Source organism: Apodemus sylvaticus, chromosome 5 (genome assembly GCF_947179515.1).
Source record: "Apodemus sylvaticus chromosome 5, mApoSyl1.1, whole genome shotgun sequence".
In the NCBI taxonomy this organism is placed as follows: domain Eukaryota; kingdom Metazoa; phylum Chordata; class Mammalia; order Rodentia; family Muridae; genus Apodemus; species Apodemus sylvaticus.
In genome coordinates this window covers 159,632,781-159,657,020 of record NC_067476.1, presented here as the reverse complement: position 1 = coordinate 159,657,020, position 24,240 = coordinate 159,632,781, and the positions used below count along the sequence as shown (strand labels likewise).

Here is a 24,240-nt window from a genome sequence, read left to right as displayed (position 1 = left end):
TCCATCAATTTACTTGAGGATTTCATAATTTTGTCTTTTTTTAAATTTTGTGTTTTTCTATTTTGACATCTTTTGTTTTATGCATATGAATTTTTGCCTGAATGCATGCATGTGCACCACATGTGTGTCTTGTACCTGCAAAGGTCACAGGAGACTGTTGAATCTCTGAGACTAGAGTTTCAGGTGGTTATCAGTCACGGTGTGGGTTCTGGGAATCAAACCCAGGTCCTCTGCAGAGTAAGTACTCTTAATTCCCCAGACACCTCTCTAGCCCCAATATTATTGTGTTTAATAGCTAAAACTGTATAACATTTTCATTATCTGTTTACCAGTTGATGAACACTAAGGCTGTTTCCAGTCTCTGGCTATTATGAATAGAGCATCAAGGAACCTGGATAAGCAAGTGTCCCGCTGTGAGATACAGAACCTTTCAGATAGATGCTCAAGGGTAGGAGAGCTGCATTTTGTGGTAGGTCTGTTTTCAAATTTTGAGAAACATCCATAGAGATTCCCACTGTGGTTGCACCAGTTTGCATATCCCCTGGGGGTGTGCTCTCCTCTCCCCGCATCTACCCCAGCATCTGCTATCATGTTTTTGAGAGGGTTGTTTGGTTTTTGTTTTGGTTTGGTTTTATCTTAGCCATTCTGACTGGGAAAAGATGAAAATTTTCTTTAATTTTTAATATGCATTTCCCACACAGCTAAGGATGTTGAACACTTTTAAAAGTGGTCCTCAGCTTTTCGTGTTTCATCTCTTGAGAGTCCTCTGTGCACTGCCATGCTCCATGTTGTGATTGGGTTGTCTGTTTTCATGGTGTCTGGCTGCCTTCGCTCTGCACACGGACCCTCCGTCAGATGAACGACTACTAACAACTTTCCCCCTTCTATAAGAAGTTGAATAATGGTGTCCTTTGCTGTACAGAAGCTTATAGTTTTGTGAGGTCCCATTAATTAACTGTTGATTGTTATGCCTGTGCTATCATGTCCTGTTTAGAAGGTTCTTTCCTGTGTCAGGAGTTTAAACACATTCCTGCTTCCTTGTTTATCAGATTCAGAGAGTCAGGTGTTATGTTGAGGTCCTCGATCTGTTTGGAGATCAGTTGGATCCAGTTTCATTCTTCTACATGTAGCTAAGACTTAAAGGAGAATAATGGATCATAAAGGATTAAACTGGATGACAAATTGGGGCAGGCAGGGTATGTTGAGACAGGAATATGGAGAGTGGTAAATAACACTAAAGACTATTCTAGAAATTCATTTGGAAACCTACTACAGAAGAAGCTCTGTAAAATATATTCATATATAAAATATATTAGGCAATACAGGGTAACAAATTAAAAGCCCGGGGCCAGGATTGAACCACCTCCTTTGCAGCTGTTAACCAGTGAGGTCCCACAGACTCTCAAGCATTTCAGGCTACTGCTACTGCTCTTGGTTACCCTCTGAAACTTTATGATAGGACCCTATGGCTGAAGGCAATGTGTGCTTGAGTCAGAAGAACATGGATATGTCAAACTGGTACTGACCTGGAAGCTTCATCCCTAACTGGCTAGCTGTCAGGTGCTGTGCATAAAAAGAAAAGCAATAACTCATCAATCAATTATCAATCTTGCCTGGCTATGGACCTTATAAATGTCAATAATGACTGGTCTGGCAAGATACAGCCATTTGTGCAATAGTGGCACAAACGTCATAATCATAACCAACTGCTTCTGATCGGATTGAAGTCCCACTCCACATTCTGAAACCCATAACCAGCACCACTATTGAGCCAAGAACCTTGGATTAAACAAGCCATAGTTCCTAAGGGCGAACCTATTGCTATTACTCTGGCAAGTGAACAATATCACATTAACTCTTAGCTATTTGCTGTGGTATCCAAAGACAAGTACATTACTCACCCTGCATCCGAGAAGTTTCTATTTGCAGTAAATGGCATTTAACAGAGTCCCACAACATGTCAAGGTGTACAAAAGACTAGCCTGTGGAATGCTCAGCCCTAAATGGGACATCTGTATCATACCTCCTCCACCCAAGGTTCAGAGATCACAGCAGAAGAGGGAGCAGAAAGAGTGAAGGGGCAGAGGCAAAGAACAACCACAAGGAAACAGTGTCTTCCAGACACTGGAGGGCAGCTGCGCATGTGAACAGACAGCTGCACAAGAGTTGTGTGAACTCAAGTCAGACCAAATCCCAGCATGTGTGTGTGTGTGTGTGTGTGTATTCTATGGCATAGAATTCCAGTAGCTGGTATTCTTTGGATGGGAGCCTTCTGCTTCTGTTGACCTGTGTCTTCGGTGATCCGTAATTGGGAATTCTCTTGAATTTTTTAGAAAATCTCTCAGACTCTAAAACAGCAGCGCTTTCCTAAGAGGCCGTTTATCTTTGCCTCTTCCAGGAGCCAAGAGGCATCAGGACCCTGAGACTGGACCAGCCCTGTTCACCACCATCACAACATGGACAGGACCAGCGTTTCTATTAACAGGAAGGTTTCCATAGACTAGCCCTGTTCACCACCCTCACAACATGGACAGGACCAGCGTTTCTATTAACAGGAAGGTTTCCATAGGTCTCGTTCCAGTAGTCTTTGAGGTCTGAAGTGTTTAGACACACTTTTTGCAAAAGAGTCATTTACATTATGCCTCAATGTGTACAGTGGAATCCCTCTAAATATTCATATTATTTTTGTAGAGACAAAATGCCAACTCACACTTTTTAGCATTCTAAGACAATAAAATAGTATACACACATACACACACACACACACACACACACACACGATGTGCACACACACACACACACACACCTACAGGACATCAAGAAGTCATTGTAATCCTCCTGCTGGGACACAATAGGGTGATAAGTTAGAGTGGTATCCATAAAGGTACCCAGAGGCGTGGGGCCCCCAGAGAGATAGAACAGCTGCTGTTTTTCTTAACTGCTGCCCTCACATGGCTGTGCACACAGAAGAAAACAGATGGTTAACCAGGGGCGTCAACTTCTTCTCCACCTTCAACGGTTAGATCGGCAGATATCAAAGCGCTGTTTTCAGAAGAAACTTGCAATGGCACACACCTGTCATCCTGGTGAGTTCGAGGCCAGCTCCATCGACTCACAAAGCTCTTATCTCAAAAGCATGTGTGCATCATGCCTACATTTGGTAGTATGTGGCATGGCCAGAGGTGGATGGATGTGGGTAATTCTCACAGATCTCCAACAGAGAAGAAATTGAAACAGGATTTTTGGAGGACAATGCAGCCACACTCATTAATGTCCGTTGCACATACAACCTCTTTGTTAGGGCACTCTTATTGACATACACAAATTTACATCAAGGAACACTGAAAAGGTTATCTGATATATTGTTTATAAATAGGAAAAAAATCAAGTGTCAGGGGCAGCCCATAACCTCATAGCCACCAACAAAGGAACAGTTAATTGAATCAAGACTCACCCCGATGTGACAATTCTGCCTTTCCCGTGAACAGGTAAGTCTAAAACGAAAAGCTGTCTCTGATAATTTAAGGATAAAAAGCAAAGGGCGGAACGATGCGTGTGAAAAGATTGCATGCATAAAAATATTTTAATAGCCAAATAAAAAACACATACGTGTATATAGGCAGGGCTGGGCAGGGAGATGTTCCCTGAGAGGATGAATGAGAAGCCATGAATGTAATTCACGGCGCACAAAACCACCAGGGCTTCGGGGAAAGGCACAATGCTCGCTGTACACGTGACACCAACGCCGTGGGCTTCGAAAATTCCACTGCAGAGCACCGATTGCCTTTGTTCTGAGACATCCATCCATTTTTATTGGGCTCTTCTTGATGAGGGTTTCTGCTCCCCTCAATTATTCCCTCTCCTGTTTCTGCTACTTCATCGTCTCAGAGTCTCCCCTACAGACCGTAAATAAATATGCATTAGTCCCTCTAGCCTTAAAGAAAAAAAAAAAGACCTTCCACAAAGAACTCTAAAACCTATTATTAGATCAAAATAGTAGATTTCAGAATGATCCATTTTCTAAAAAAAAAAAAAAATGTAAGTGTATTGTATGTTTTTAAAAAAGACAAAGAGAGGAAACAAACAGCTCTCTTTCCAAGACATTACTGCAGAAACACGACTCCAAGATGGCTGAGTTCCCCACCACAGGCTCTAGGGGAGAAGGTCCACATGCTATTTTTTTTTTCTGTATTTTCCGAGTGCCCTTGGACATTAAATAGCTTCAATGAAAATAACAAGCCACAGGACACAATGTGTCTGTCATGAGTCTCTGCTCTGGCCTAGCTTTCCTGTCTCCCAGGACACTGAAGCCTTCACTTAGGTAGCATTTGGAGCAAAGATTTTCCAACTAGGCTTAAGTAGTCACCCTGTGTGCCATCTGCAGTCCTACCTACCAAAGCCCTCTCATACCCTGCCCCACTTCTTGACCCCTCTTGCTTCCCCTCAGAGATTTTGGTCTAGGGCAGTGTCCAGCTATCTCAGTCTCAGCTGTGTGTGCCTTGAGGTAACGTCTGGCTCCAGCCTGTGCCTTCTCAAATAACACACCCCAAAACAGAACTCATACCCAGTTCATCTCAGGACCAGTACCCCATGTTCCCTGGTTAAGGACCCATGGGTGCCCCACCCCATTCTTGTGTTGTTTTCTTATCTGTAGCTTCTGCCTCTCCATCCTGTGACAGCCTGGACCCCGACAGGTAACCACGTCATCATTAACAAAAGCAACAGGGAGCTTAGAGCCTTGGCCGCCAGACACCTGCGGCTGTAGGCCATCAAGCCAGTTTGATCCTTTCTGATGATCATTGCTGTCCTAAAATTGAATCAACTTTTCTCTTCCAATCAAAGAACTCATTTTCACTTGACTTATTTTTAAAAATAATCAGTCTCTGCCTTCACTTCGTCCTAACACCACCCCAGGCTGGATGTGGCAGTTATTGAATTGAGTCAAAATAGACATGAAAGTAATCAAATGTACAATGTCCATCCTGCCCCCCCGGAGTCATACATGAATGTGTATGCTTGTGCACGAGCGCATGCACGTGCACACCACATGCATGCGCACCATAGGCACAATGTCTTTCAAAACGCAAGGTGTTTCAGAACATGCTGATCCTTCTGTATCATAGATACTCTTGCCCAGGAACACTCCAGAGCTCACCCCACCCCGCATCTGTTCAGCTCTGCACCTTCCCCATGACAACGTCCAGAGCTGTGCCAAGCTCAGAACTAATTACATTGTCCTCCATTCCCGTGTGCTTCACACCTTTCTGCCACCTTCACAGCTCTGTCCAAAGAGCCCATTACCTGGTCTTCTATCTGTCAAGCTGTTTCTGTTTATGTAAGACCCTGAAAGAACATGCAGTCACTGAATCTCAGACCCACAGAACCAACCCCCCCTTCTCTGCCTTCCTGTAGTGAACTGGACATGTACTGGACAGAATGTGCCAAGCAACAGCCCACCAACTGACCAGGAACCCCAAACCCTGGCATAAATATGTCCATGATGTCATAGACATACACATAGTAGGAACTAAATGAATGCCAAGGGAAGCCAGGGCCAGAAAGCACAAGTTGGGAAAGCTTGTGGTTCCTAGGCATCTGGGTTTGAGGTAGGGTCTTTCTGTTGATATTTACATAAGAAAAGTCAGGCCTCACCAGGCTCTGTATTCCAATCTGTAAAACAGTAGCAGGCAGAGTTGATAAGCCAACCAGGGCCATGCAGAATAGAGCTTTCTAAAAACAGGCACCATTTTCCTATGATGATGGCAGCCGTTCTATCCCTGATGACTAATCGGCCAAGGTCATCTAATCATTGCATGATGTCCCCTGAGCAAACCATCAGTTCTATTCTCCAGGATGACAAACATCAGGAGGTCACAAGGGAAGGCAAGAGTGAAAGGCCACTTATTGAATAGGAAACGAACATATTTCCTAGTACCTTCTCTGCAACACTTAAGCTAATATTTGTGTCTTTAGGATTCTATTTGTATGGTAATTTAAAAAACAAGATTCAGACACTCTCCTGAAATTGAAAACTATATTAATTTTCTAGATGGTGAAATAATATCATCATTAAATATTACTACTTCTCTTAAAAACCTGGTGGCTTCTAGCGAAATGGGGTTTTTAAGTATGACGTAGGTTTTCCCGCAAGTTCAGACTCTGGGGATATTCTTTATTTTGAATACATGAAAGATACCATGAACTTAATCTCAACACAATGCAAGAAAAATTGATTTGTTAGAATCACCATAATTTCCTTGCATTTAAAATCTCTGTGCTTTCTGACCCGAAGCTCTCCCTCTCTACACATCTTTGGGGGAAAGACCCAGGGGAGAGCGGCTTGTTCCACTGTTGTGGACCCCCCCCCCCCCCGGGTGCCCTTTCTTGTTCCATTTGTGGCTCTTGTTCTAAGTTGCCCATGTGTCTAAAAAGAGATAGGGATGGATACTCCCATAATTCTTCCACTTCAATCTCAAAATATGTCCTCGGTATGACCCAACATGATGACCCTTGGCCCAGCAGAGAGCATGGACCCCAAAACTGACCTTCTATGGACATTGTCTTGCCCAAAGACCTGGAAGGAGGAAGAAAGGGAGGCCAGTGACCTTCGGCAGGAGGCCAATTTTGGAAGAGACCTGTGCAGGGTTTCCACCGGGACACCCAACCACCCCAATTGAAGCTCAAGAGGTCCCCCTTGTGGGGACTCCCAAGAACAGCCCAGCCTGTGGTATGTCTGCCCCACCGCCAGGGTGGCTTCCAGTCGCCCCCTACATCTTTGAGAGATCTAGGAACCCAAGATGCCTCATGAAGATCTCCAGTCTCCATGTTCTTGTGAAAACCTTCAACCTTCTAACTATTTCTGATAGATGGGAAGGTTCTTGGTCCTTTAGGAGAAGACCTGATGGCCACCAAGTTCTCAAGTCTCTAAGAAGAATCCATTTCTTAGAGGTTCTTGCCCTAGGTTTCTTCTCAAGCAACCATCTCATGGTTCATTGGGAAACCTTCACTACCATTCACTCAGATCGATGTCCTGTTCCCTACAGAATACACCACAGCCTTGTGACACTCATGCCAAACTCCTTTTCTGCAGAACAATGAAACTTGGATCTTCTGCCAAGAGATCACCAAGGATTTGTTGGTGTGATGGAGACTTCCGGACACAGATCTGTTCAGCAAGCAATGTTTCAGCACTACATCCCTTAGGACAGACACAAAGTCCAGCAACTGGCCATCCAGAACCCCCAAGCACTCAACCATCTCCACCCATCCACTCTATCTCCATGATGGAGGATGAGTCAGGGCAGCACAGACTATGGATATCTGAAGACCTAGAGACCTAGAAATGTGGTGCTGATGAGGCAGAGGAAGCCTTGTCTGTTAGACTCCACATCTGGGTAGAGAGGGAAGAGCCTCTATCGATCACCAAGCTGCCTGGGCTATTTTGAAACATCTGGGCTCTGGCTAGAAGTTTCCAGTTTTTGCCTGGGGAGGAAGCCCCAGCCCAGAGCATAGTAATTAGCATTACCATGGGGCCCAGAGAGAATTCTGATGGGAAGTTTTTTTGTGCTGGAACATTCTTAAACAAACAAACAGAAAAACCTGGCGGATGGGCCAGCTGAGTAGGCCAAATCATGTCTCCCCCAAGCCCCTCATTCCTTTCCCATCCCAGGAGTAGTGGGCTTCCTCTTCCCTTAGCAGGAAATGCTAAACTTGGACCTCGGGAAAGATGTCCCAGCGGCAAACCTCTCCCCTTGACAAAAGGCTTCCCACGCACAGGAGCTCATGACCGCGGAGCCACACCAATGGCAAAGCCAAACTACATCACTGATGCCTGAGTTCTGGGGGGAGTATGGAAAGCTGGGAGGACACTGGGGAGCCCTGCGGTTCCTTCCCAACTGTCTCATGTGGGCCTTCAAGACCCCTATGCGTCTTCCATCTGGGAATCAACGGTTGCAGGTGTCCCATGCTTCCCGGGGGTCCTCAGGGCAATCATCCACTGAGGTCACCCAGCAGAGAATGCATTCCAAAAGGCCTGAGAAACTGCCAGGGGTGGAAACTGGGACATGCTCATTGTAGAACTTACTATTTCTGAGTTTCCCAGGGTTGAAATGTACACACACACATACTCCCTAAGCACAGAGGCCTTGAATTCGATGGATTACAAGGCTTTAAGACGATGGCCAAATGCAAGACACGTGAAAAGGCTGAAGCTGAGCCAAACACTGCAGAGGGGCCCCGGGCTCTGGGGCGTCCAAGTCTGTCTTTGTCCTTCCGTGATTTGTTGGCGTTTTTTCATGACATGCCAATCTGAGACCTTCTCTGGGGAGATCTACTGGACGATCTCATGCCTTGTGTATGGTGATCTCATCCCAAAGCACATGTTTTCTGTGGCAACGGTAAGGACTGCTCCCCTGACAGCCAGTTTCTGGGGCTTTCTGAGCTCATCAGCCAGCGCGCCCCGGTGTGCACAAGGAGGCCTCTGCTAATCAAGAGCTTATTGTTGGGCGGGACCTGTTGACACTTTTATTTAAAATGTGCACAAGCCTTCCTCCAAGTCCAGGCGCTCCAGGTGAATTACCTCAGGCTGAGGGCTTGAAATAAACCAGAGATGTTCTGACTTTTTGTTTGTTTCCTTTTAAATCAAGTACATTTTTTAAAAAAGTAAAAAAAAAAAAAATAAGACAAAGCAAATCAGCACTCCGGAAGGGGAGGCGGGAGGATTCAAGGGCAACCTTGGGTACAAAGTGTGTTCAAGGTCAACCTGAGTTCCAAGATACCCTTGTCCTGAGTTTATAACTGGCTTGTGCTGTAGGGAAGAGCTGCCCCGTCTCTTCCAAGCTCTTGTGTCCACTCATAACTGCTCCTGGGTGCAGACTTTAGTTTTCAAGGCGTAGACCATTATCATCAGTGCCTTGTTCCCCAAAGGCCCACCGATCTAGACATTGAGTGTGTCTGTAGTTCATCTCCAGTGTTTTCTCCAAATGACCTGGTCAGGGTTTGTTTTGTTTGTTTGTTTGTTTGTTTAACTTTCTTCTGGATTCACTTTGCAGAACTATAAGAAGGGAAGGAAAGAAGCAAAGAAGGGAAGGACAAAAATCTGATTTATCCACAGAGCACAGAGTAGGGCTGCAAGACCAGAGCCTGAACAGAAAACCAAACCTACTGGACACCCCACCCCCCATTGTCCAAAAAGACCCACCCATGGCTGGGATCTGCGGTCGTGCAACACACAGCATCCAACTTTGAAGTCACACTGTGCAATCTATGCAAGGTCTACACATCAAATGTTTCCATCATCTCTTGTATGTAATGTTGGGGCTGGATAAAAAGATACTATGATTAATTTCACGTATTTCCTTTTACCTTTTTGACCATGGCTCTTGGAAGCCATCAGTGAGCCTGTTGACTTTACATGTATGGTGAACAGGCATTTCTATGGAAATGCCATTCTGTGCCCATTGCCAGGGCAAGCTCTAAGGCAAGCAGTGGGCATTGGGCTTGGAGTTCGGATCCAGCCCTTGACCTGATCCAGTGTTCACAGGTCATCTCCCTTCAGCCGCCTCTCTTTACTCTCCACTTGCCTGGGCCGTGGATCCTGGGAATGCAGTTACTCTCTGCCCTTCCTCAAAAGTCCCAACAGCTACAAATCTACCACTAGTCTGACCCTGACAGCCACTTCCTGAGAGGAGGAAGACAGATGTGTGTACAAGGCAATGGGAGAGGGGGCTCCCAGTGAGAGGAAGTGCTCCCGCATTTAAAAGAGGAAAGGAAAACTAAACCGGGGAGTGTTAGTCTGAGAACTTTCAGGAACTATTTTCCGGCATCAACCAGGTACTGTGCTGAGAGTAGCATTAGGAGAAAGAAAAGAGAACCTGGTCCTAATGAGGCAGGTGGACTCGACTGGCAATACTGTAGAGGAAAGGAAGGGAGAGAGGGAAAAATACAGAAAGAAGAGAAACAATGAGAAAAAAGAAAGGAGGGAGGAGGAATCAATAGAAGAAATGAGAGAGAGAAGAAGAAAGGAAAATGGAGAGGGGACAGGAGGGACAAGGAAGAGAGGAGGAGGAAGTGGGGGGAGGGAGGAGAGAGAGGGGAGGGAAGAGAGGAGGGAGGGAGGAGGGAAAAGGGAAGAGAGGGAAGAAGGAGAGGGGAGGAGGGAGGGGAAGAGAAGTAAAGAGGAAGGGGGAAGAATAGGAAGAGTGAGGGAGAAGCACTGAGGACCACCATTGCGATTTCACTACCAGTGAACACCCAGCCCCTGAGGTCTACATTTTCCATTAAAACAACATAGGGACTGAGTCTAGGCTGAGTCTAAGAAAATGCAAAGTGAATTCAGAAGATCATTTGCTCCCTGGGAAAGGTTAAACAAACAAAACAACAACAAAACCCTGACCAGGTCATTTGGAGAAAACACTGGAGATAAACTACAGATACACCCAGTGTCCAGATCAGTGGGCCTTTAGGGAACAAGGCACTGATGATAATGGTCTACGCCTTGAAAACTAAAGTCTGTACCCAGGAGCAGTTATGAGTGGACACAAGAGCTTGGAAGAGACGGGGCAGCTCTTCCCTACAGCACAAGCCAGTTATAAACTCAGGACAAGTGATGGCCTCCAGGACAGGAAACACATAGGGCTTACAATGGCAGGCAAGGATGTTACCAGGTCTCAAGAAGGCTTTGAGTCTATTAGTAACCACCAAGACAATTGTCCTCAACAGTGGACATAGTAATGAAGGCTGAACTGTAGACTGACCAACCTGGGGCCTTTTGACACAGTGAAGTCACTCATTGCTCTTGCCACAGGCACAGGTCAAATTCAATCAATAGGAAACACTAGTTCCAGACAAAGGGACTCTGTGAAGAGACTGGCCAGTATTCCCCAAAAGTGTCAAGGTTGGAAAAGGTAAAACCAAAGACATGTGAAAAAGACATGACAGTTAAATGCCTGCACCTAAAACTGTCATAAACACGACAGAGAGACTATACTCTACTTCCTGGTTCTGATCCTTATTGGCTGTCTGAGTAGATGGGAACCCTCAGAGCAGCTAGGCAGAGGGTATACCAGAACTCTACTGCTTCTGCAACATTGTCTAAAATTGTTCCCAAAAATGAAAACTCAAAATACTAGAGGAAATAGAAAGCAGATACATAATTGCTGGTGTGGAAGGGTCAAACAGGAGTGGGGAGTGGGTCAGAGAGCAGAGGGGCTGTGTCAGGTAGGGCTCTCCTGATAGACATGGGGTTACAGTGCCAGCCTATTAGTCAGCACAAGAGTCAACAAGGACGAGGCCACATGGCAGAGTGAGTAGCCTTGTGGGATCTACCGGGTAAGGGGAAAGGGAGTCACAAGTCTTTGGGCTAGGAGAAAGCTAGGCTGGGCCACCAAGGACACTGGGGAAGCCTGGGATGTCAGGGACTATCATGTAGTCTTCCTTGAAGACATTCAGAGTCACGGTGGCTTTGTGTTACAGATATCAGTCTCTCCAAGAAAGAATTCTAACCCTCATGGGCAGGCCTGTAAATCTAGAACCTGCAACAGGTGTGTGTGTGTGTGTGTGTTTCTATGTAGTGTATGTGCTGTGTGTATGCATGTTTGCAAACGTCTGTGTACAGGTGTGTGCATGCACACTCACACAGAGACAGCTCTCTTTGTCAGAGTCTCTCAACCTTATTCCTTTGAGAAACTGTCTCTCACAGAACTCAGAACTCACTAGATTTTCACTAGACTGACTAGCCAGTGAACTCGAGCCAACTTCCTGTCTCCACCACTCTTCCCACCAGCTCTGGGTTTACAGAGACACCCGGTCACATCTGGCTTTCCACATAGGTGCTGGGGGATCCAAACTCAGACTTTTCAGTGTCCGTAGCTCACTCAGCCCTCTCTTCAGTCTTCTACTCTTGCTTTTCTGAGGAAAAGGTAGCCAGAGCAGAGAAGGTCTCCACTCTCCTATACACAGGCACACAGACAGACAGACAGACAGACACACACACACACACACACACACACACACACCTATTATCATATCTCATCCTATCTGTCTCAGGGCTGGACACACAGGCTTTCCAGACCTTCACTGCTTATCTGAAGAATGGAAACACTCTCAAGGTCCCAGGGAAGACTTTGGTGAGAATCAGGCAAGTGCAGTGGAGTCCATCCATGGGAAACACATGGGTGACGCCGTTTGCAGCAACAGTGGGGGTGCTGGTTGCAGGCTCTGAGGAAAGGAGAGTGGTGGATGTGGAGAGCAAGCTTCCTTCCATGGTGACTGGATTGTGTGGACCTAGCCGGAGGTGATGGCTGCCTGGGACAGTGATCATTCTAATGCCACTGAATTGAGCGCCTTAGAATGCTTAAAGGGGCACATTTAGAATGGGATGATTGGGTTTTGTTTGCTTACTGAGGCAGAGTCTCTATACTCCAGGCTGACTTTGAACCTGTGATTAGATGTATATACGTCACTGTACCCAGCCCTGATTATTATATTAGATATATTTTACTGCATTTCTAAAGTTGTCTACATGGGTTCAACTCCTTAGTACCCATTTTTTTTAAAGAGTGCCTAGCTACTTCATGAATTTCAAGCTACAAAGAGACCTACCTCAAAAATAAAAATTAAATTAAATTAAAACAGAAAAAGGTGAACAATGCCTAAAGAATTGCAGCCAAGGTGTCCTCTGTCCTGTACACGTATGTTCATATACATGTCTAAGAGCTGGCTTGTTAATACACATCTACCTACCCAACACTTAGAAGGCTTAATAAGGAGGATTGTGAGATGCAGGTCAGTCTGGGCTCCTAACATGTGTGAGTTGGTACTACAAAGGAAGGAAGGAAGGAAGGAAGGAAGGAAGGAAGGAAGGAAGGAAGGAAGGAAGGAAGGAAGGAAGGAAGGAAGGAAAGAAGGAAGGAAGGAAGGAGAAAGAAAGAAAACAAAAAGAAAAGAAAGAAGAGAAAGCAAGCTTCTTTGGGAGACAACATTGTCATAGTGACAACAGCTAAATCTCTCTACCACTCTGAGATTCTGCATCCTCAACTATAGGAAGGGGTTGAGGATGGTCTTGCACTCCAGACAGCCACGCAGACAGCAGTCCCCAGCAATGGCCAGACAGAAGATGTCTCCCCCAAGGCTGTGGAGTGCCACAGCATGACACAGATCTAGACTCCAATCTAGGGGACTCCCAACGAATGGGCTCTTTGGAGGTGAGGACCTCAGTGCATCTGTAGAACTCCACAGTCAGGGGCTCAGGCAGCATCTGCACTCCCTACAGCCACAAACATGCCCCATATGGTGTTTGTGCAAGTGGACTGTCCCTGGTGTTCTAGCTCCCGCTAACACATCGGGCCATGGCAGATCATATTTTCAGCTCTGGGAGCCTGGTCCAAGCAGTTGGGTACTGTAAATTTAATTCTGCAGGTAATTTGAACGATGCTATCTAATTTCAAATGTCCCCGCTCTTATGAGTGCAAAAGCAACATAATTTTTAATTAGTGGGTAAACAGTAAATACTGAACGGCAGTAAAGTGGACACCACTGTTAATTAAAAATCCATGGTTGATAAAAATCAATTTGGTCCTTGCATTCAGGTCCCTGCAAAGAGTCGTATGACCCAGCCATGGCCCCATCTGCCGGTAGTGGTTCATCTAGTTAAGACTTTCCTGTGGGGAGAGGAAAAGAAGCGGGGTGAAGAAAAAAAAGAAAATCGAGGTCTGTCCCAAAGCTGTGGAGGGGCAACATCGTGAGGTTATTTCTAACTATTACTTGGGTTGGTGGTTGATTTTTTTAAAAACAACCTTTATGTTGAGGTTATGGGAAACCAGCATGGCTGGTCTCTGGGGCTTTGTGTGTGTGTTCGTGTTCCGAAGACAAAGAAGTCTGGCTATATATTATAGTCTCCTAATGTAATTAAATCCTAACTTCTCGCAGAAGAATAACATAAAGAAAAACACACTTGGGGGGAAATAGCATCTGAAGCTTTGTGACAGAGCGTGACATCTCTTCTCGATGCCTTCGGGGAGGGTGTGATGGCTTCCTTCCCATCAGAGACAGCATCTCTTCAAGGACCAGAGACTCATGGAGACAGCGACTCTCTCATTTTCAGAACCCATTGTGCTATTTCACTGTGAAATGTAAGCTTCATTTCCCAACCAGGCAAATAAGGCTGACCCTCCGGATTCTTCTCTGCTCCCATCTCTTCACCAAATCAACACTTTGCGACAGGTTTCATTGACACCGGTGATGTTCAAATTAACCTGCAGAATTGAATCCAGAGAATCCAGCAGCTTCCGACCATGACTGTGCCTCAGAAGCGCCACAATGCGCTCTGGCTGACAGCTTAGACAAGTCTGTCTCGGTTCGGGACTCGTGGGCTCAACAGGGATGCCCGTGCACCGACTAGAGGGATCTGGTTCAGGTCATACAGATACTGTACCAGGTTAATTCTGAAAACCCCATCTTCTATCATGCAAGACTTGCTTCCCCAAGTGATGGTGTGGCCACACTAAGACACCTTGCCTTGGTTACCTGTTTGGTTTTGTTTTTTCTACTTGTCTGACCACACAATCAACAAATCCATTGATCGGCAGGACCAAGGGCCACTCTCAGTCAGTCCTTTACTCTGCACACATGTGTTGTGCACTCTGGGTCTCCAAATCAGCTCCCAATGTTCTCACTGGTGACCCAAATGACGAGCAGTCACCCTGTCGGGCTTGAATCTGACAACCAGGGCTCTGGTTATGGCTTTTCTTGGCCAGTGCCACAAACCCATGGCGCTGAGCCACCAAGACAGACCCAGCTCCTGGGATGGTTGCAAAGATTGCAGGACATACCACAAAACCATGTGTATCCTTACTTGATCTGTGACACCATTGCTGTTGTCACCAGCTACACCACTCAGCTTTCTCTGCTTGTGACAGGGTCCCCAGAGATTCTGCATGTTGACTCCAGCTGCCAGGAACTTAAGCTTGCCTGAGGCATTGCTGGGCACAGAGAATTTGGGGTCCACGTGTATAACAGATAGAGCTCTGAGAGGTAAAATGGGGTTCCCCTGGCCTCCCCTCAAGCCCAGACGGGAACCCGTGAACCTGCAGTGGGGAAGGGATGGGAATATACCGTGGGAGAGTTTCTCTACCCCATCCGCAGCTTTCCCTGGAGGCCCTGACTGGCCAAGATTCCCTGAGCCCCTCCCGATCTACTTGGGCCCCAGGCTCAGTGGGAAGGGCTGGGTTGGCAAGACTGATACCGTGGCTAGCAGCCGGGGTCAAAGGCCACTATGAGGACAGTCACTGCTGTAAGACTTGGACCCTGCTCACACTAGCAGCCTGCCATCTGGGTTGTGTCAGTTGTCCTTCTAAGTTAGAGATGACAACTCTCAGGGGATTATAGTTCCTTAGCTGAATGAAGTCTTGAGCTCAATTCTGAGCAGCAGTTAGGAGGTGTGGGGAGCTGCCCGTGCCCTTGCCAGCTTATCCTGGGGTCATCAGAAGGACCCCTGCTGCTCAGTTCATCCTCAGACACCACCCTCGAAGTGGTGCTGGCTCCTGGCCAGGTTAAGGTAAGAGCGCCCGGTGGGATACAGGCTATGTGGCTGCTCTCCCGCTCAGTTCTTGTCTCCCACCATGCACTCCATGAGCACTGAGTTAGACCCCGGTCTGTGTCCCACTACAGAGAAGGGGACAGTGACAAGCCTGCTATATGTGGTTAACAAGCATCTGGGTTTCTGGGACCTGAGGTGGGCTCGGCCTGACACAGGGAGAGCAGACAGGCCAGGCAGGTTCTAACCATGTTCTTTCTCCCTTGCATCTAGCACCACAGACACAGCTGGGACTTCAGGCGGTGGCCATCTACACTAGGAGCCCCAGCGTTGGCAGCCAGTGCCTGACGGTACGCCCATCACTATGGTCACGTTCCCAAGCCTCACTGGCCCCTGGATCTAAACGGGCCGGATAAGACGCCCTTAAGCTCCCAACCAGGTGCTGCTGGCCTGAGGGGGGAGATGTCTCCCCCTGAGTCTGTGAAGTTGGCATGCTCCTGGGTCCCCAGAGGCTGCCTTCCAAGCTGGGTGCTTGCTTTCTACCCTCTGGAACTGGCATCTGGAGGAGGGACTGCCAAGCATCGGCAGAGGTAAACCGAATGATTCACACGCGCACACACACTGAGGCTTTCAAGCTGACGCACTGGGCACACAGTAGGGTGTGTTAAAGAGGCAAATGGGATGTGTGTAAGGTCGATTTAGCATGGAGCTGAACTGTGCTGTAAAGCAGAAACCCAGGGTAGGGTAACAAATGTCTTAGAGGATTCCTAGAGGTGATGACATCTGGTTGAGAGACGTCCCCATTCTGAGATCCACAGGAAGATGGGTCAGGCAGAAAGCACAACCCGTTCAAAGAACAGAAGGCAGGAAGTAGCTGAGCAGAGAGAACCCAGGGTTCCTTCCCTGTTCTCCTAACCTTGAAGCCACCCCCCTCACTGCAGGGGCAACTCTGAGACCCTCATCTATGGTAAGCATCAAGTCACTCTCCCTCCCAGGCTGGGGGCTGAGGGGGAGTGTGGCCTCCCTCTCTTATCCACCCCTGCACTGCCCCCCCAATCTCCTCAGTCTGTTCCATTCTGAGGTCAAGGACTGAACTTTCCCTGTTCTCCACATGCCTCCTGAGATCATGAAGAAATATGCCTGCCAAACATCTGCTAGCGCTTTGGGTGCCGGAGGAGGTAGGGCGTGGGCTCTCCTAGCGCTTTCCCAGGCTCTGGGCTGCAGCCCTACCTCATTCAGCCCAGCTGGGACCAAGGCAGCAGCTAGCAGGGTCACTGAGAGCACAGAGAGGGAACGCCGTGCTGTCTGCTCCGGCCTGTGGTAACACTCGGGAGCAGTTCTAAGAAACTTCTAGAACTTTCTTCCTAGAAAGTCCCACTGTACTCTCCAAGTAGGCCTTGTTGCTTTCCGAGAGGCATGCAGAAAGGGGTCAGTAGAACTCGTTCTGCGCGATGACAGTCTGGATGCCTGAGGAAGGTCATTTCATACTGCAGGCCCCATTTGAGGCTCTCAGAGGTACAGGGTGACTTTCCTCTCGGCAGCGACCGCCTAGCCCATTAGCCACTTACTGTTTTTCTTCAGACCAACTTACTTTTATTTACTTAAACATATTCATGTGTTTTTACAGCCTTATTGGGATATAATTGGCATACATAAACAGCACACATTTATAGTGTAATATAATTATTTTAAAGGATGCCTAACATCGCTATGGATGCAGAGAACAGCCCCTCACCATAAATAAGAAGTAACTGTGAAGAGACCCAGTGAAACAAAACCACATAATTGAGTTCTCTCTGGATTCACAGCCCATCTCAGACTCCATGTCTGCTCTCTCTGGGAGAAAGGGTAGCCGGGGCTTAAGATTCATTAGGTCCCGGTGAGGGTTTTCTCCATCATGTCAGCAGAGAGTCTGAGGGAGAAGTGGGAGCCATTTTCTGCTTGGATGATAACAACTTAACTCTGAAATCCATATTAAGATGGTAGTCCAGGTGGGCACCAGGGAATGAGAGGGCATCCACCCAAAAAATGAGGCCTTGGCAATGTTTTCTATCCTTGGTTATGATTATGGGGCCAGGGGTCAGTTTGTTCCCTTCCTCTGTATACCCCAGGACCTGTTTACACTGCTAACAGACAAGAGCTAGAAGTCCAGGCCAGGTAACCACCCCTCTCTCTCTCTTTCTCTTTCTCTCTCTCTCTCTCTCTCTCTCTCTCTCTCTTTCTCTCTGTCTCTGTGTGTCTCTCTGTCTCTGTGTGTCTCTCTGTCTCTGTCTCTCTCTGTCTTTGTCTCTCTGTCTCTATCTCTCTGTGTCTCTGTCTCAGTGCCTCTCCCTCTCCTCTCTCTCTCTCTCTCTCTCTCTCTCTCTCTCTCTCTCTGCAGAGGTAGGTTGTCAGTCATTCTACACCTTAGCTTTTTGACCACAGTCTCCTCTCACTGGGACCCGAGACTCTCTGTCAAGCCTTAGAGAGAGACCCTTCTGTCTCTACCCGAGAGCTAGGATGATAGGCACACATCACAATTGCTTCACTGTGTGAACAATGAAGATGAAACTCGGGGCATTATGCTCCTGTGGCAAACACTCCCCCCGCCCCTGCCCCCGAGCTATCTCTCTGGTCTTGCTCTCTGGTCTCATTTCAGTACAGTCGTTTTCATCAACAGCAATGCAGGGTGGCTGGCACAGGTCCTCCAGCAGCCTGCGACCCTAGAGTATGTGTTGCCGCACCCTGGAAATAGCTTGCTCTTGGAGGATGAACTAGGACAGGGGACAGCTTGTCAGAGGGAGACACTTGAGAGATGTCCCTTTGCTCAATGACTAGGTCCTTCCATCAGGAGGAGATCCAGGACAGAGCTGGGGACCCAGGGAAGAGACTAAGTACACTGAGTGGGAGACAGTGGACCGGGCGGGTCGACCAGGAGGAGAACTGGAGAGCTTTTATGAAGATCACAAGATGGAGACGTCCTCCCACCCCACCCCAACTGGGGAAACTAAGGCTATGGGGCCCAGGCTTGAGTGAAAGAAGCTGGGGATGAGGGAGCTCAGCTCAGAAAGAGGGGGACCCCAGGTACGCTTTCATTTCTCTGCCCAACACACATCTCTGCTTCCCCGGCAGCTGCGAGGTTCGCCCAGGGCAAGAATTCCTCACCTGCTCCTACGCCTTCTACTCCAACCATCTCTTCTGAGCCTACCAGTCCTACTCCAGGGACCCCTCCAGCCAGGAGCCTACCCTGCTCATCAAGGGCAAAGTTCGTCTGTGCCAGGCCTCCTGGGTCATCCACGGTGCCACTGAGGCTGACTACCATCTACACAAGGTGTGTGTGGTCACCAAGCTCTCCTTGACATTGCCAGGTGCTTCAACCAGACCCAGGACGATTGCCCCCAGGCCAGGCCTGGCTGTCAGGGACTTCATATGAGTTGCTGAGCTCCTGGGTCTCTGGTGACTGCGTGGTGGCACTGGGCTTCAACATGCACAAACTCAGTCTGCTGCACCTGCAACGGCACATGCAACAGCAGCCTGGGGTGGCGCCCCATCTAGTTGAGGAGTTGTTACTTGGGGAATGTCCACACAGACTGGGCAGAGAGGCAGCACTACCATCCCACTGGCTACCAGTGCCCCCTGCAAAGTGTTCTGGTGAGTATGGAGCCCTGTGGGTGCCAGCCCAGCAGGTCCTACAGTCTGGTCCTGCTAAGAGTCTGCCCTACTCTTCACTCTGCCCTCAGCTTTGGTCAGCTAACCCCAGGTCATTTGCACATTCTGTTACCTCTGCTTGGGCCTTCTGGTGTCATCTGCAAGGCTAGATGTATTTTGTGGAGAATAACAGTTCACCCTCCCTGCCCTAGTCATTCTCGGCATGCATCTCCTGGGTTTGGTCTTCATGATTCTTGCAGGACCCCATGCGCATCCCCGCAGGGCACAACGGCTCAGGCAGGTTTCTTCCTGTTTGGGCCTGTTTACCTGGTCCCTCTATTTCCCACTCTGCACATCTCCTAACACCCAGCATACCCTGCCTGTCACCTCCTCACGGGCACCAAGCACTTCCTCAGGGGAGTTCTGTGGCACCACCCAGTGTGGAGCCTGACATCTGGATAAAGACAGCATAGCATTGGCACGTGCATTGGAAACACTGCTGGGGCTGTGGTACTTAGTGACATCTATCAGGACCCAGGGTGACCAGGGACAAACCCCTGATGTGTGTGTGCACATGTGCTGATGTTATAGGCGGTTGCACCAAACTCCACACACATTATGGACTTAATATAATGAACAGAGGTGGAGTTGGGATGTGGGCAGAAGCTCTTACTACTGAAGCTTGGTGGAAACAAAGGCAGCTGGGTGGTGTTTGGGACTCTGGATGAGGACCTGGGCCTCTGTGACCATGTGGGTCCACGGGAGGCCTGTGGTTCTCTTTGTTTCTTTGTTTCTTTTTTCTTTCTTTCCTGTTGTTGTTGTTGGTGGTGGTGGTGATGGTGGTGTTGTTGTTGTTGTTGGTGGTGGTGGTGGTGGTGGTTTTCGAGAAAGGCTTTCTCTGTGTAGTCCTGACTCTCTTGTGCCTGGTGGTCTATGGAGTGGTCCCAGAAGAAAGAGGCTCTAGCTATAGTGATCAGCCCCTCCATGAGATTCCACAGCATCCCTGCAGCAGCCATACACTTCAACCGTGTGGAAACGCCATGATGACCCAGACTGTAAAAGGATGGAGCTGGTGACACTGGAGGAATATTGCTTATTGTGAATGGAGATGAAGGTAGGTTATGCCTCTGGGTCAGGCACTCCTGACCAGGCTACCCCATATTTATTTCCTGGTAATCAGATTAAGCTTGGCAACTCACATCTGTAATCCTAGCACTTTGGAGGCAGAGGCAGGGAGTTCTCAAAAACCAACAGGACAACATAGTACAAACAAATGGACAGATAGACGAATAAATTCAGGCGTCTCTCAAGAGTTGTTTGAACCTTGGGCCGTCCAGCCGTCACGAAGCATACACTGAGAGCCTACTGTGTTCTGTGCACTTGGTTACAAAGCCAGCTGGGGCAACTTCTGCTCCCTTATAGCTACTGCTTGTGAGAATCCCAGGGGTGAACATTAGTGAGGAGAGTCCAAGCTCCCCTGCCTTCTTTACACTTTCCAAGTGTCCCCAAAACCCAGGATCTGGGGGGTAGAGAAGCAACCTTGCTGAGCAGAAACAGACTCAAGGTTCTTTCAAATTGACTTCCACATGGATCCCCATCCACTGAAAGTCACCTGTACTACTCAGGCCGAAATCCAGAGGAGGTGAGTTGATTACCAGCCCCCACCTCCTTGTTCCAAGAGGCACCATGAAGTCTGCTGGACTCCCCTCTCCTGGGGGGAGTGGGGTAAGGGGTACTACCCCTTCCCTTCCTGCCACCTGGCCAGTCCCGGTGGCCTCCACAGGAGAAACAAGACACCTAGAAAGATGTCATTGCAGACCATCGCCAGATGCAGACACTAAATTAAAGGTCTGCTAGGTAACCCTCCTCCTGGGGAGGGGGAGGAAGATCCTTTGAGAGAAGGAGACACTGCAGTCAAATCTCAAGATAGCTCCTCTGTTCTTGGGGGCCTGAGCCTTGCCCACAACCCAAACCAGATGGTAAACATTGAACATTTTTAGATGTTAATTTAAAACCAATTTGATCCCCAAATTTATTGCCCGGATATAGAATACTAATCAATCGGTCCATGTTCCACCATAGTCATCCGGGCAGGCATCATCTCTGGGGCTTAATTAGCAATTGGTACATGCCATAGGAGGAATGGCCCGGTGAGGTGGCATGGGCTCACATCAGTACAAGGTTGGCAAGTGTGAGACCGAAGGCTTTGTCTGTTAACACAGAGGCCTCTGGCCTCTGCTGAGGACACCCTAGAGGCTCTCAACAGAGACAGGGGCACTGTGTCATCCTCTTTAACTGCCCCTGAACAGGAAATGCCTGTTCTGTCACCTCAACCACCTGCTCTGCCCCAAATCACTTGTCCCAAGTGACCAGTCAGCTCCTGCAATGTCCCTCTACTCAGGGATCATACACAGGTGAGGTCATGCATGTGTCCCCATGAGTGTGGCAGGAAAGTGCTACTCAGTATTATTTCAATGCTGTACATTTGGTCCTGTCAATACACATTAGTGTGAGCACAGTTCAGAATGTAGGTTAAAAGGCCTAAATTAGAGGGAACTCTTATCAGCCAGCCTCCCAATTACCAGCACTCTGGGTAACTGCCACTGCCTTCTCCATCACAAACAAGTCTGCCACCATTTACCAGTGTTTCAAAGTGCCTTCCGGTCCTCTGGGTCAGAATCCCCCCGAACCCCCGAACCCCCCGAACGGCAGCTAGGCCTGATGGCATTCACCTGAGGAGTCATCTGAGCCCCGCGGAAGCTGAGGCAGAAAGGATTGCCTGGAGTTTGAACTCAGCCTCAGTTATACAGTAAGGCTCTCTCAAAATAATAATGGGAGATGATAAGCGTAAGAATAATACACAGAAATAAAGCGTGATATAGGGTCATGTGCTGTAGAAATAGAACTCCAGCCTCCTCACAGGAAGAAGTGTTAATAGTAAGAGCTTCGAAAGGGTGGCAATCCAAACAAGGAAAAAAACGCCAACGCCCCCCCCCCCCTCGCCTTTCCTGCTCGGGCCTCACTTCTGTTCCCTCAGGAACAGCAGGAACAGGGTTGTCAGCGCTGAACGGTGGCTATCCCAGGCCATCACGTTTCCACACTTCTGCATTGACTTCAGGAAAGAAGGAGAGGCAAGGGGGGGGGGGGAGATGGGAGTCTCTATATGGTTCCTTTTCGGCGTCTACTAAAGTTTTTTCACTCCAGATTATAGACGAGCCGCTTCCACACAGTTAGATTTAGTGTTTCCTGATGGTAGGCGTTCACTCACCTCAGCAAAGCCCAGCCTGGGGTGATCAAAGTAATCAAAAGCTGAAGAAAGCACTGCAAGAGCAGAGTCTCCAGCGCAACTTGTTATGTCTGTTGTAATAAATGCTGGAGTCTCTAGCACAACTTGTTATGTCTGTTGTAATAAATGCTGGAGGCAGGACTCGGTGGTCCATGCTCTTCATCGCAGCACATTAGAGAGGCAGAAGGAGAAGCAGGCACGAAAGGCCAGCCCGGGCTGCAAAGCAAGGCCAAGCAGAGAGGAGGGCCAGCAGGCCAGGAAGATGAGTCCTATCGACAAGTGTGGGTTCAACTGAGAGACTCTGCCTCAGAATATGGTGACTCGCGACACGAGGAAGACTCCCCGTGTCAACATGAAGGATCCACATGTGCCTGCACACACACACACACACACACACACACACACACACGAACGTACACCCTCACCTCCCCCCACACATACACCATACATACAAAACAAAAATAACCAATGCTGGTGCTGGTGCTCCCAGTACAGAGGACATGTAAACTGACAGGGCTAGAGGCTGCTTTATAAAGTTCAAGCCTTCGTTGGGTTGAAGCACCCAGGGAAGAGGGTGACTTTGCATTCTAAGTCCACGGGCGGGCGCTCAGGAGGCCAACCTGAGGACAAAGACAGCAGACACCCAGTAAGTGGATCTCACCTGCACCTGACTAGCCATGGGGCCCTGCACTGCGAGGCCACTCTAGTTGGCGCCTGGCTCTCCCTGCCGCCTGACCATTCTGTTTCAACTTTGGCATCACCACGCTCGGCCCTGCCTGCCTTGCAGTCTCACTGCTCGCTCTGACGACCACCTGCCCGTGCTGCCTTCCCGGCTGGCCAGCCCTGCCACTGAGCCTCCGTGGCCACTGGGTCAGCATGAGCTCTGAGGTGAGGCCTGAGGTACTGTTTCTCACATGGCACTTCAGCGTGGATGACTGCCACCGCTCCTGGGAAGGGTATTGCCACTATGTCTCTGACCCTGCCTGCTGCCAGCCCACCTTCACGGTGTTTGCGGCTGGCCACTACTCCAGAGGCACCCTGTCCCCCAAGGTCCACGGGGACACTGAGCTGGTGTTTGAGGTTACACGGGCCCATGTGACCCCCATGGACCAGGCCACTACAGGCATAGTCAACTTCTCCAAGCCAAGCAGCTGTGGTGGTCCAGGCGTCTGGTCAGCAGGTACTAAGAGGAATGTCGCAGCCACCAGCGGGTTGCCCGTCCTTGGGCATCAGGCTCCCACATGTAGAGTATGAGCTGTTCAAAGTGGAACAAGAGCCACATGGGCAGAGCCCACAGATGGGTCCAGTCCTGACACTCCTGAGAAACGCTTACCCCCTTCCAGGACCCACTGCTGCTTTGCAAGAGGCAGGCCCAAGAAGCCCCCAGGCCCTCACGGCCAAGGCCTCAAATGCAGAGGCTCCCCACTGGGTGGGCACCATATCTTCCTGTCATCTCTCTCCCCATGCTCTTCTTCACTCAAGGACCGGTCCTCTTTGAATGGCTATGACGTCAGCCTTCCACTTTTCGGGTGGCTGTGAACCGTGTATGGCCCTCCTGCCCACACCCACCTGGCTCTGTGCTGTCACAGCATTACAGGGGAAGGACAGCGCTTCTCCAGTTGCTCTGTCTTGGACGAATGTGCGGCCCTGTCACTTCTAGTCTAGCCTGTATCCAGGGGTGCGGACCACAGACCTGGATATGGCTGCAAAATATTGTTTCTAAAACTCTACTGCTAGTTTTAATCCTGTCGTTGAGGTTGGTGTCAGTCTAATGGGCCCTTCCTCACCTTAGGTA

The 24,240-nt window shown here is 48.7% G+C and overlaps 1 protein-coding gene across 1 annotated transcript; it reads left to right on the top strand.

Annotated features, from left to right (window-relative positions):
* Positions 1-16,983: 16,983 nt before the first annotated feature.
* On the top strand, positions 16,984-23,953 carry Apcdd1l (APC down-regulated 1 like). The gene is given in 11 exon segments (XM_052181739.1): positions 16,984-17,047; positions 17,644-17,689; positions 18,644-18,852; positions 18,855-18,896; positions 18,899-19,077; positions 19,079-19,161; positions 23,203-23,284; positions 23,286-23,654; positions 23,656-23,731; positions 23,734-23,772; positions 23,775-23,953. Coding segments are annotated over 11 exon segments (1,368 nt in total).
* The last annotated feature ends 287 nt before the right edge of the window (positions 23,954-24,240 follow it).